The sequence below is a fragment of the Lynx rufus genome, unplaced genomic scaffold (genome assembly GCF_022079265.1).
Source record: "Lynx rufus isolate CCGP_SWC_20201006 ecotype Redwood Valley unplaced genomic scaffold, mLynRuf1.p SCAF_10, whole genome shotgun sequence".
Classification (NCBI taxonomy): domain Eukaryota; kingdom Metazoa; phylum Chordata; class Mammalia; order Carnivora; family Felidae; genus Lynx; species Lynx rufus.
Window position 1 is genome coordinate 43,489,486 of NW_025814824.1, and position 14,842 is coordinate 43,504,327.

A 14,842-nucleotide genomic window follows, 5' to 3' on the forward strand; every position below is an offset into this window, starting at 1 on the left:
ATACCCTGACTTTGTCAAAGAGAAAGCAGGACTTATTTGCAATAAGTCAGATTTTTTTTAAGGTCTTTTCAATTAGGAGTTTTAAAGAGACACTTGACACTTGCACTAGTACTGTTGCTTTCTGGAAATCTGATTGGCCCTCAGTTATTTGTAGGATTAAGGATCAGACTGACATATGAAATATCTCAGATGATGAGTAGTCATAGAAGTACAGGTCAACAATCTGTTCATGGTGTAGCATTTGCCTTTGTAGTTGCAGAACTTCCTGGTAAATCTCTTTATTAGCTTCCTTATCCTCAACATATGAGAGAGGATATAAAAAAATTCTTCTCCTACAAAGCTAATCACGAACACCAAAAGATAAAATATCCTTTCCAAAGCTCCTTGGATTTCTTAGAAGCACCTCAATATTATTTTTTAAATCATAGTGGAGTAATCATGTATACATAAAACAAAATTTTTACATAGTTGAAATACTACATGAACAACATGCATGAAAAGTGTTCTATCTTTGAAGTTTGTGTTTTCTGCTGTTAACTTTCTAAAGTTATTTTCTTGTACTCTGTCTGTCTCATATTCATGAATTCTAAATTCTGCATGTGATACAAAATTGCCTCTTTCATATACTTAGCTCATAAAACTGAACTCAGAATAACATGTTTTCATTAAAAAAAAAACAGAAAAAAATGATATTTTATAATTATATAATTTAGGTGAAGTTTAATTTAATTTAGGCTCATATTACACCAGAAAATTATGTATTAAAAAGTGGATACGGTATTAAAAACTGAATGAGGTATTAAAATTTTGCTTGGACTTTTTTTAACTTTGGAAATATTAAGAGTACGAAGTGTTTTTAGCCAAGATGATTATAGCCAATGCAGTTCAACCCCACTTTTAAATTATTCTACTTATTATATAATAAGTATATAATATACTTATTATATCTATACCAGAAGACCAGTGTGTGAAAAGCATAGTTATCCTAATTCAGACAGATCAGTTCAGCCAGAGAAAGACTTTGAAAGTCTTTACACGCTTTCATCAAAATTTATGTGTGAATTTCTAGGAGAAATGGGGGAGTCACCCCCATATCTGGGGGAAAAAGAACTTCAATAAAGAGATGGCCAGGGAAGACAGTTGTGAAATAAGAGCATTTTGTTAACAATTTTAAGAAAATGTTTATAATCTACTCAATTTTTTTCTGGCTTCTGAGTTTTATCTCTCTTCTTGTTTGGAATAGTATTTGTGGCCTATTTCTTACTATCCCAAAGCAAAAGACCATACTATATTGAAAGAAGTCTGCATGTGAACTTTATGCCTTGTCTGTGTCCTGTGTTATTTTAAAACATCTAATACAGCACATGTATAAATGTTGGGACAGGTGGCTATTAAGGAGAAAGAAAAAATAAGTTAGAGGCAAATGTCAGGAAGCTGCTTTTTTCAATGCAGAAGTAATTAAACAAAGCTGTAAAGATTAAGACTTAGCAGTAGGAGAGATTTAAGAGGAAACTGCTTTAGGAAATGTAGATTTGCTGCTTCAAGGATCACTGGGAAATTCATTGTACTTTATTTGCATACTTGGGATCAAAGCAACCTTTCTAAATTCTGAGAGAAAATAAGAAGCGATGGTTCGAGAGAACCTACTGTATAAAATAGGTCTGCCCTCCTGTTAGACACAGCCGAGTTGAACCCTCAAGAAACTGCTTTCTAACTACAGATTTAACTGCCTAATAGTTAAATCAAGAGTGACACAATGACATTAAACTATGGCCTTTGTGTCTAAAATTAGAAACCCTCAAAGGGAAAACGTAGACATTCTTAGTGCTGACATATTTTTGAATTTCCAAAAAAATTATTTTATCTAGCCCTTGAGATATTTGTTCACTTTACCTGTATGAGACTAGGACTTAGGACCTATTATATATTATTTGAAAGCAAAATCCCATTCATAAAGCCAAGTTTATTGCTTGTCAAGGCTGGGAAGTACCATGGACAGCAAAAAGTACACTAAATAATTAGTGTGTAGCCCTAGGCTTATTATTTTACCTTTCTGGACCTCGGTTTTTTCACCCACAAAATGAGGGTGAGAGGGTTGTTTGTTGCATTAAATTGTGGCTTTCAGACCTTGTCTACAGAACCTATAATTCCATAGAGTTGCTTCACTGAATTTCATTTTACACATTTTGAAGTATTTTTAAACAATAAATCACAAAACGTTCATGTATATACATATATATGTATATATATTTAAACATGTTAAACTAATTTTAACTTATTAAAATTCAGCCAAATTGTAAAAAAAAAAAATTGTTGTAACAGTTGTAAAAATGTTATACCACCAAAGGAACTACTTTTTGCACTCATCATTAAGTTCTTCAGTATGTCTGTTTAACTGAAAAAATAGGTATACTAAGATTGCAAGGTGAACTGTAAAAACTGTTATCATTAGCAGCTCCTTGTCTGAGATAATAGGAATTTTGTCATCGCTGCACATCTAAAACCAAAACAAACCAGAAATAAACTGGTTATGATGACCATTAGCCATAATCCTTGATATCCAATTTTTTCTGTTTACCAAAATAGCCTCCTTGTTTGCATTAATTTGCTTTATAATAAGTAAGTGTTTACAGTTGAACTAATGAACTAAATGATATCCCTTACTCATTTCACTCACTGACAATATCCACTGACTCTCATGGTGGTGGATTGGTTCATCTTGAAGTTAAAGGGATTGTTGACATGTAGCCCATTTTTTTCAAAACAATTTTATGGTTTTATGGCTTTTTTTCTGATGCTTAATGCTAAGAAATGTTGATGAGTTAAAAGCCTATGATGAAAACAATAAAACTCACTAATAATCCCTAGGGGCCACAAATAACCAGTGTTAATGTTTTTGCTATGTTACTTTCCAGTCTTGTCTATAGCTCATAACATCGATGAGATCATACTGTGTACCGTGGACACTTGGAATTCAGCAAATTAGTGTTCTTGGTTTCCACTATCCTAAAGCAAGCCTGAATATCCATGACATATAGTAACTTGACATTGTGCTGAGGCAGGAATATGAGTCCCCTATACTACTAGACCAACATTTGAGCCTACCTGGCTGCCAGAAGTTCCAGCCCAAGAGAGCTTTGTTGCTCTCTGCTGATGTCTTTTATGCAGTCATTTTTATGAAGTGGTAAAATACTTTGTCTCCTTGCCAAAAGTGGTCTCAAAAAGGAAGCCAAAACTTAACACTTACAATGGAAGGGAAGAGAAAGTGAAGTTAAAATTTTAATGGCTTTTAGCGAAAATTAAGAAGGTTTCTCATTGGTGACTCAGAGCTATGACCTCGCTAATCCCCTCATATGCTCTATATGGCGTTCTGGTGGCAGTCTCAATTTGGGCACTTCCAGAAGTCCAGAGGCATGCCCTCCCAGCCCCCATTTGTCCGTGATCTACTGCATGTTTAATTTGTTTTCCACTGCATTCATTTAACACTGTAGTATGAACCTTTTCTCATGTAGCTAAGACACTTAGAATCTAACCAAATGTAAAGTCCTCTCCTTTGCCTGCCATGCTATAATCATAGCTTCTGTCATTTTTTAATGCCTCTCTCTGCTGTTGTTTGTTCGTGTGATTTTTTGTATCATCTTTGCCTCCCAGTCGAAGGGTAAAACCCATCATGTGGCCAGAGAGCCTCAAAATGTATGCCTATGGTCCACCAACAACTAAAAAGGCATAGTTTTAGTTCAGCTGATAAGCACCTTATGTTTTCAGAGTGGATTTTAATGTGAATTATGCTACATTTGGTCGTATATATCTCAGTCTATGAGACTGAAAAGACTGTTAATGCTGTCTGGGGGAATTTGTGCAAGACATTGTTTGTGAGAAGATCAGAGAACCACCTTTTCAGATTTTTTCTGGCATGGGCCTCAAGTTTTCCCTCCAAGGCAGTAATGAAGGGGGCTTAAATTGGCAAAGGTTGGAAAAGTGAAAAAAGCTCTCACTCATCACACTATCATGGTCACAATCATTAGCAAACAAATCTGTTTCTAGCTGAAACTGCATCCAGATTCCCCCTTCCCTCAAGGAATTCAGAGCAACAGTCCTGAGAAAATGCCCAAACTTGTATGCCCCAAGCGGCAGTTGTTGGTGAGTTACAGTGGACTTTTTTATCCAGCTCCATTTAATTTGACAGAAAATTGCATAAGTCATCCCTGGCTATCATTCAAATTGTAAACAAAATCTCAAATGCAACTTTAAAGAAATAATCTGCATCATGAGAGCCATTATGTGTACAGGGCATATAAAAATCTGGTCACACTAACTTCATGACCAACTAGCCCAATGGCAAAACAGTCTGGTGGTTAAGAGGGGAGCTTTGGAGCAAACAGGTTGGCTTGGGATCCTGGCTGTGCCATTTACTGGTTGAGTAGCCTTTGGACAGTTACTTGTTCTCGCTAAGTCTCAGTGTTTCATCCTATGAAGTGAGGAAAATAATAATACTTACCTCACAGGGTCATCATAAGAAATAAATGTCCTAATACATTTAAAAAGTTTGACTGATACATGTCTGACACATGAGAAGCACTCAAAAATGTTAGTTGCTACAGCTATTATGACTAAGATCATGATTATGATAGTGTTGATGTTACCTCAGAGAGGAATACCTAATCTTCCCAGAAATCAGCTTTCTCCTCCATGAAAGGAGGAGAAATTCTATATAGGTCTAGAAATGTAGTTCTCTGTTATTATAATAGCAAGACGCATAAATTCCTAAAAACTATATCAAAGTAAATCACACTTATCAGATTTTTAAAATACAACAACCATGAGAAATTAAGGTAATTAGCATCTCCACAAATCACAATGTGCAATTGCCTAATAATCCCCACTTACCCACCTCAGATAGGATTTATGCCCTGTCTCCAAAAAATGAGAACTTATTGTCAGGACTAGAAAATGGTTCCTTAGTTAGCATTAAAGTATAATGAAATGTTTTTCTAATCTTGGAAGTCTTTTTGTTATTTTGTAAGTGGTAAATGACTTAGAAAAGTAACAACTTACTTTTAATCACCCTCATTTGAATATACTGCTTTGAGTAGCTAATGAGTAAGCAATAAGAAACTTCACCATAAAATCCCATTTCCACTTTCATGTATTATGTATAATGAGGTAAAAAAAGCAGAGTTCTGGTTCTTTTTAGGATGCATGGTCAAACCCTTCCCAAGTTTATAGTCATACCACACATCACCAGACCATCAGCTGTAACTCCATTATTGTGGCAGTTCAGTCCTACCCAGTCAGCTCATTATTACTAATAATGATAATCACTTTTCATATTACATTTTATACTTTTTAAAAGCATAAATATTTACGCAATTCTCTTAATTAACTTGTGAGTAACTAGAACAGGTATTATCATCGTCATCCTCCATTTTAACCTCAACCTATCACTTTGACTTTACTAGCTAGTAACTTCTTTACTTAACTTCTCTAGGTCTGAGTTTTGCCTTCTGTAAAATGAGTATAATATTCCTGTAAGAGAGTAGCTAGGAGCATTAAATGAGGTAATACACATAATGCTCTTAGCAAGGGTCCAAGCACTCAACAAAAGTCAGCTATCATTATCAAAGTGAGAGCCAAATCTGTTAAATGACTTGTTACTTCTATTTGAAGTTTAGAAAGTGCTTTCACATCCATTTTCTCAATTCAGTTTCACATTCCCTGAGAGGATAGCAGGACAGAGATTAGTATCTGTATTTCCAGATAAACAAACTGAAGCCTAAAGAGGTTGAGTGATCTGCCCCAAGTTAGATTGTGAAAAGAAAGCTGGATTATAAATCTAAGTACTTCCAAAGTATCTCCTCGACTGTGTAAACTCAGGTAACCTGATCCTTGAGGCAAGCATTCATCCCACAGAACATCCCCCTTTGTTCTTCGTGATGCCATCAGCATCCTGTAATATCTGGTTTAAGCCCAACATAGACCCCCACAGCAAGTTCAGAACTGACAATCATATGAATACAAAGTTTGCTGTGGGTCTGTGAAATGATCACATACTCAGGTCAAGCAAACCTCTTTTATATAAGCATAAAGACTGATGTTTACTAAACAGTGACCAATCACTTAGGACAGTACAGGAAGAGATAAACAAAGCCCAGGGAAATATTACTCCCACTTACTTAAAAGCAGTTCAGAAATTGCATTCATTAATGTCAAGAATATTAACCACAGAAATATCAATGAAATACTAATATTTGGGGTCAAATGATCAAAAACTCTCCATTGGTTTTATAGCAGAAAAATGAGTATGTGCCTTAAAAATATTTTCAAACCCAAGTGATGAAACAGGGTTCTTTTGGTGTGGTTCCTAGTAAATGAATGTTGCCTCATGAGCACAATGGTCTAAGAAAAGTGTGAACTATTTGCAGAATATTTTCTCATTTGCTGGATCCCCTGTTTCCTAGGAAAACCCACTATGTTTTATGAAGTCATCAAACATTAGAGTAGGAAAGATTTTGAGATGATCACCTACTTCAGTGGTTTTCAATCTGTGGTCCATAGAGCGGCAAGCTCTACCTTTAGCAGCCACTAAGAAGAGGGCAGGTAAGATAGAGCTCCATGAGATGGGTTACTTCATCTTAAAACCCCTGATTTCATCCAGTTAGATCTTGCAGAGGTCCCAATGTAAAGCACTCAAGAGCATACAGAAAGACAGTGAGAGAAAAGAGAACTGACTGTCCATCTCCCAGCTCCTCAGGGGTCCTTTTCCTTAGTATACCATGATCCTTTGTGCTCTACCACTTATGAAAAAGTGAATGCCTGTGTCTTTGCCAACTTTTGTTACTTCTCCCCTCCCCCATTCTAAACTGTTCCTTAGGAAGAGACTGGTTTCTGTTGCTCCAGGGTTGTCGAGAGGTGATGAAATACTCCCTTTTGTGCCAGAGCTCCCTCCACCACCCACAATTTCATTCATTTTTTTTTTAATTGACTGTCTGACTTGTACCAGGTTCTATGCCTGGTACCATGACAAAGGCAAAGAAAAATCAACTAGAATCTGGGCCCCAACATTGCCCAGACAGAGTTGTACAGTTACAAAGCAGCATGGCATCTGGAAGACACGTGAGACAGGACAAAGAAGATTTTTCAGAGCTGTCATGGCTATTTCTGGGAGATAACTAATGGAAGAGATGCAGAGTTTGGCCAAGCAGGCTAGAAGCATAGGTGTCATTACACTGTCCTTTCTGTGCTTCAGATCACCTGATAGCCAGCAGCCTTCCTTAACTGCCAAACCCCCCTCCCAAACAGTCCGTTCCCTCCCACAGATGCCAGAGCTAGCAGAAGGCAAGGAGTGGGACTAAACATGTGCACAGTGAATGGCAGTTTGTTGGAGAGTTTCTTTGACCTTGTTTTGTTTGTTTGCTTTCATTCTGGATGGTACTGCTTGGCTTTGTGTCTGCATACCAACAGCATGACTTCATCCAGTGAATATTCACTAACTGCCCCTGCACAGGGCATGGTGTTAAGAGATCCAGTAAAGAACCGACATGGATTCTGTCCCATGGTTTTAAACTAAAGAAAACTTACACATATTAGAACTTAGTAGATAGTTAAAAGCAATGAGTGGAGTTAGTGTGATGGGTATTTAGAAGAGGAAGAAGGAATTTCTGCCAGATGTTGAGAGGGAAATTGAGGACAGGCTTTAGAAGAGGTAACACTTGACTCAGAAATTTCACTGGCCATTATGGAGCCACTTATGACTTTAGAGATGGAAAGCAAAATATCGATTACTGTGATAGCAGCGAGCAGGCCGGGTTGGGGGAGGCAATGCCTGCAGGCAGAGATCTGTTAGCTGACTGCTGCAAAAGGACCCAAACTTGTGTCACCAGGAGATGTGCTTGGCAGACATCACAACCGGCAGAGCTAACTGCCATTAGGGAGCATGGGAATAAGAAGCAACAAAGATGTCCCATAGTGTCTAACCTGAGTGGATGGGAGAATGGTAGTGCTCTGAACAGTCACAGTGATCACAGGAGAAGAAGCATTTTGCAGGGGAGGGTAATGAACTGTCCAGACACAATGAGCTCCACAAACCTAGAGCACATCCAGCCGTCAGGAAGTTAGGCTCTGCAGCTCGAGAGGAGAAGCAAGAGGTCCTTAGAGATTCACAGAAAGGGACACTTAAAACCATGAAAAGGGCTTGTTATGGTTCATTTCCATTATAAAAAAAAAAAAACACAGAACTCCACAAATTAGGCTCCCATAGAGTTAGCTCTATTAGGATTTTTCCTGAAGAGAGGTTTACTAAATAAATGAGCCTGAATAGAGATTGATGTTTAAAAGTCATTTAAAGTCAGGTATATTGTTCTAAAGTAGCTTCTGAGATTTCAGAGCAGACTCAATAATCTTTAAATGCCACTTAGGATTTGAGGTGATGGCCTCATTTCATCTGCTCATAATTTATTTTTAAATGTCTCTCTTTTATTTTCTCAGACTTGTATTTTGTCTTACTTGAATATTCCAATTCCTGTGACTGTACATTATAGGAAACTTGGAAAACAGAAAAAATATCAAACTACAATGGCAAGGGGCACCTGGGTGGCTCAGTCAGTTAAGCATCCAACTTCAGCTCAGGTTATGATCTCACAGTTTGTGAGTTCAAGCCCTGCATCAGGCTCTGTGCTGACAGCTCAGAGCCTGGTACCTGCTTCAGATTCTGTGTCTCCCTCTCTCTCTCTCTCTCTCTCTCTCTCTCTCTCTCTCTGCTCCTCCCCCACTGTGCTCTTTCTCTCTCAAATATAAATAAATAAACATTTAAAAGATATATGAAGGCAAAATTGCATAATCCAAACACCAGGAACTAACAACTCTTTTTGGTCTTTTTAATATATTTCTATATACATATGTATATGGGTCATATATGTGTCTATATATAGACACACATATATGAACTATAAAAATGATTAAATATACAAACCCATGAATTTTCTCAGTATTGTGGTTCACATGGTATGTTCTACTTTGCATTGAAATTTTTTCAGTTGACAATGTCTGTGTCATTAAAAATGGTTCAAAAGGGGGCGCCTGGGTGGCGCAGTCGGTTAAGCGTCCGACTTCAGCCAGGTCACGATCTCGCGGTCCGTGAGTTCGAGCCCCGCGTCGGGCTCTGGGCTGATGGCTCAGAGCCTGGAGCCTGTTTCCGATTCTGTGTCTCCCTCTCTCTCTGCCCCTCCCCCGTTCATGCTCTGTCTCTCTCTGTCCCAAAAATAAATAAACGTTGAAAAAAAAAAATGGTTCAAAAGGCTTTATGTTTATGATGGCATAATATTTTTATTACATGAGCCTGTCTTAAAATTGAGGCATTCTCCTATCATGGAACAGTTCCTCAAGGTGTGTACTTTGAGAGGATGAGGTACCATGGCTTTTTCCTTCTTACACTACATGAGTCCGGAATGACATTATCCTCATCTTCTCATTTCCCCCCATGACCCCTGATGTCAGGGAGTCTGATAGAGTCAGGTAACTGCTGGGTGTAAGAAGTGCACGAGTGATCAGAATAGTTAAGGCAATGGAGAATGAGTGCTTTTACCCAAAAACGGACTGCTTTTTACAGCTTCCCTTTCTGATAATGTTTTAAAATTATTTTTGCCTCCTTCACCACTCCCCACATATTCAGATACATGTCTGAATACAAACACACATGCACAAACACACACACACACATCAAGCCCTAAACGTAGCAAGAGCTTTTTAAAATCCCAAAATGGCATCCTTTTTCGTCATTCTTCAATATGTACACTTTGCCTAAGAAAAAGACCAAGTGTCCTAAGCAATAGGTAAGCAATAGGAAGTTACGTCTAGGCCACAGTGCCTACCCTTCTGTGACAGTGTGGTGAAAGGCCAGGGCCATGACATGAACCCCTAGAGAGAGCAGAGCCCATGCACATGAACATGCATTAACAAGACTGGACAGAGCACCATTGTTTTGATATCTTTCTGTTTTCACAGGTGCCATAGAGTGATTTTATGAGTCTTCACCATGACCCATGCCATAGAAAGACAAATATAGCTATAGTTTTGCTGAATCCAGGTTTAGAGCTCCTTGTTCAAACAAAAACACAATTTCTAAATCAGTCCAAAGCAAAGCCCAACATCTTGAATTCTATACACACCCCCTTTTCTTCCCCCTTCTTCTCTTCTAGCCTGTTTTCTTCAATATCACTGCCTCCATTTTAAATATCATCAGCTGATAAATCAATTGGCAGACATCTGCAGCAGTTCATTCTAATATTGAGGATAACAAACCATAGCTATAAATTTTTTGGAAGAGAAGGCAACGAACTGCATCTTTGCACTTAGAAGGTGCTATAGGCATGAGTAAAAAGATACTAGGGTTAGCTCAAATATAACTGCAAAGTCTATTTCAATAATTTCTTAATTAACTACTATTAGATGCATATCCAGAGTTATTACAACTTTGGAACGTTGGAATTCTTTAAAAGACAGCTCTTTTAGAAAGAAAATTTCCTCAATGACTAGACATAAGAACTATTGGAAAGAGATCAACATGATTATAATAAAAGAGAGAAAGAGACGATTAGTCTTTCCCATCCAATTGTCTGTCAGAAGAAGGCAGAAAAGAATAGGAAGTTTCTCTAACTTAGAAAAACAGGGAGAAAAGTTTAATCTTAGTACTCATTCCATTTTTCTGTTAGAGCCAAGGTATTTTTTCCTTCCTCAAATGCAGCATCCATCTTCACGAATATTGTTACTGTAGACCAGTGCACATCCATACACCATGAAAATTTAATCCTACAAATGAGTACAAAAACTTTAGTCATACAAATGAAGATAGAAAATTTAGTCACATAAGATAAACAAGTAAACTAGTACACCAATGGTTGTCTTTTCTGGAAATAGAAATCTATCTTTTATAGCTTTGTTTCCCATGTTCTTTTAGATTTAATTTCCCTCATGTATCCTCTTACCTCTCAGTAATTTCTTCAGAAACTACCTTTATCACTCCCTCTTTCCTCCTTATTTATGATGATCTCCAGGCAGTGCTATTTTTCATCTTTGTGATCCATAGTATACCGAGCTCACCCATTTTATCCAAAAGCTTAGATTTGCTAGCCCTCTAAAATGAACATATTGTGTCGTCCTAATCAGAGAATGAGATTGAAACATAAGCCTTAACTTATTTAAATATAAATATCAACATTTATATTGAATATGGATATATAAATATATACCCATCCATCTATCCCGGGGATACATAGAGAATACATGAGTTCCTTCAGTACTCAAAAGAGAGACTTCCTATCATTTGTCCATTGTGGAATAAGTGTCTTCTGCTCATGCCCTACCATGTTTTGTCCTGGGGTGACAGCTGTGTACTGAGCTCTCTATGTCTCCCACTCTTGATAGAGGGTCTGTTATACTAGCCCTTTTATCTAACACCAATTAATCATAAATCTTCCACAAACCAGGGGATTCTGCAAGAAAGTCTTGCCAATGGGAAGCTTTAGTTGAAATCAGTGAGGTAGTTTAGTGTAGTTTATTAGAGTCCATAAGGCCTCTAGGGACTTCCACACAGCCTATAATATCATTTCTTGTGAATCCATTAGCCATACAGCCTATAATGTCATTTCTTATGGCTCCTTTGGCTCTATCTCTGAATCTCACATGTTTCCCATGACACTAGATATACTAACAACAGTCATGACCATCACAACCATGACTGTAATAGCAGTTAACACAATATCACATTTTTATAGAACACAAAAAAGATCTTTCCTATTTCTTATCTCATTTTAACTGCTCTTCCTTTGTTTCTGTAGGAAACTTGCTTTTGTTGGTAGCTGCCCACCGTATTCACTAGTTGACTGCTTTCCAAGATAATTCATTAAAATCTTTAGATATGCTGAGAGAAAAAACCTATTTGATAATGCACATTACAGAGTATTGTCGATTCCCAGGTATATACTCTTATACATAGCTCTCTCTTTCATCAGGAGTGAGACAGTAACTATAATTGCTTGGTGAGCATCTGGAAGTAACATTAATAATGATAATAATGACCTCATAGGATGTATAATTTGGGGGATTAAAGAACATTTATAAGCTTATTGTGTCACAGTTAATGATGAGGTGCCAAGTTTTCTTGCCACCACCCTTTCCAGTGGTATTTCCTGCTTGGATCAGAGAACTAATTATAGTAAATGGTGCCCTTGCAAAGAACTTGCCCCATCCTCAAACACGTGCCAGCATAAAGATACTGAATTGTTTTAGTGTTGTTTGCAGAGACAATTTACTAATGTTGTTTTGCATTTGTCTAACAAAATTTGTATAATGTAATCATTTAGTGTTTATTTTATTGTGTGTACCTTCTACTCAGAGGGTTGGCATTATTGTTCCTAACAGTGACGGATACAAGCAGATCATGCCTTATGACCTCTACCATCCCCTTCCTCGGTACGTAAATCAACCATCCTGATGCTAGAATTAGTAAATCAGCCTCTGCTTCTTTTATATATCTATGTAGATATAGATTTTGTGCGTTTTTTTTCTGTAAAAGTAAGATGGTAGATAGTATAGTTCGCAATCCATCCTGAGCTCTGCTTCTGAATAATACTGGGTTGCTCGGACTGTGAGCTTGTCATTCAAAAAAAAAAATTTTTTTTTAAGATAGGATCCTATTACATTGAGGTGGACACAGTAATTCACTCTTATTAGATAGAGTGTATGGGTTATGTTGTGTCTTTCTTTCACTCCCTTTGTCCTCTTTTGTTTCCCTGCAAAAGGACCCCAGTCATTAAAGCGCTATTGCTAACTGTTAAGCAAACACTGCCTGAAGTATTATCACAGTACCACAAATGTGGGATTCCAGATGTGCTATTACTCTACATAAGGGCTTTAAATATCCTCTTTTTTGTTCCAAAGAAATTATAGTCGTGTACAAAAAGGTGATGTTTTCCTATCTTTATTGTTCAGAACATTTAGGGGACATTTTTTTTTTCTAAAACATAAAATTCCACGGGCTGTGTTTCTTTTTTAAAGTACAATATATTCTTTAACTAGAAAAAATAATGAAAGTGACTGAAGAAGTTTTAAGAGAACTTGTTCTTTATTAATATATTCATAAGAAAACTGGAGAAGCTGAAAAATATTCTAGCTACTGAGTGTATGGTCTGCCACATTGGAAACAGCTCCCCAGACAGAAGAAATTAGAATCGTGCTTGAAGTGACCCCTGAGCTAAGAGAGGCCTTTGCTCTATTCTCTTTGCTCACTTGGACTCCAGGGCACCAGCTGCTAGTTAGAACCCAGAGTTTAAATCCAATCACGAGTAGTTTTCTCAATCTCAAACTAATGAAAGCCCAGAAAACAATTCTGAACTATAAAATAAAACAAAGTTTGATTGAAAATCTCCAAATACTTAATGAAATGGAATCCAAATAGGGGCTCTTGAGGTCATTTAGTTCAGCTCCCCAGAGATGCTTCCCAGTCCCATTCCTTCCCTGCAACCACACCCATATACCCAACATTTGTAAACATATGTATTTATACAAATATGTGTATATGGGTATTTAGTGAATATGTATTCCCACATGGGTATATGGATATACATATATTTATAAAATACATATATACCAGTGAAAGCTGTCATCCAGCCTCTACTTAAATACTTCCAGTGCCTGGCAGAGAACTTGATTTTCACCATCCTAACGGTTACATATAGAGAGGGACATCGGATTTGTACTCTATATAGCTGTTTGGGTTTTTTTAAGCTCTTCCACTAAGGGGTTACCTCGTTAGTCAGCTACCCTCCCGCTTTTCTATGACTATATTGATAAAGCTGATAAATGACTATAGAATGCTATATAAATGACTATATAAATGCTATATAAATGACTATATCATTTTGCTGGTTTGATCCAGAACCAAAGTAATATAGTAAATGCTTCTTGGGGAAAAAAGTGGAGTGAAAATATAAAGAGATTAATTTTACTGATCCAAGATTTCATTTGACTTCAGTTTCTGTATCTCTAAAATAGGACACACGTATTTGTTTGTGTGAAGACCAAATATTTTACAATAAAAGCAAAGTTGGTGTCAGGAGTGAGCAACATCAAGGCTATGTTTTTCTTGTAATGGCACTCCTACGTTTCTTTCATGTCTATGATCTCTCTTGTTTATATTTCTCTGGTATAACTAATGCCTGTCTTAGGTTAAACTTCATTTCTTATATACTCTAATTTCCCCCCAAATGCTAGAAGCCCAGTATTCTCAATGACAGATTGAAATGAGCCTCCTTAATGCCATCCTGTGTCCACACTGGCCTATCCATGCATCACAATGAGAAAGGATAATTATCAAATAAACACTATATTTCTTGCACTTTTGTTACTGAGCTATTTCTAAAGTTAGATATTCTGCTTAGTTGATAAAGTCTTAGTAAATGGAAGCAATTTCTACAAATATGTTCTTATAAGAAGTATTGAGTCTCAAAAAAAACCCCAAAGTTGAGAACTAAGGCTCAAAAATGATTCTCAGGTGGCAGCTACATTCTGATAAAGGCAGAAGGCTTTCCTTATTGAAATTATTTAAATGGGCTTTAGTCCACAAGTGTAGATACAAGGCACAGTTAGTGAGTCTTCCAATTTTTTTTCTTGCCTTCAGTCTTTGACTGAAACACATACCTAAATGTAATGTAAGAATGTAGTCTGTTGAATTATCTTTAATTCATAATTAATATATATATATATGTTTTCCACATCACTCTGAATTTTGAGAATTTCTTAAACACACTATGTATTTAAAAAATTAAAAGCCATCGGAATTAAAATATGT

General features: G+C 36.9%; 1 protein-coding gene across 1 annotated transcript in view; it reads left to right on the forward strand.

The window, feature by feature from the left end:
• ADAMTSL1 (ADAMTS like 1) overlaps window positions 1-14,842 on the forward strand; it is an 878,428-nt gene that overhangs the window by 658,919 nt on the left and 204,667 nt on the right. Inside the window, exon 11 of the mRNA XM_047098171.1 lies at window positions 12,415-12,465. Within this exon, the coding sequence (XP_046954127.1) occupies window positions 12,415-12,465 (51 nt within the window). The remainder of the gene's footprint in view (window positions 1-12,414; window positions 12,466-14,842) is intronic.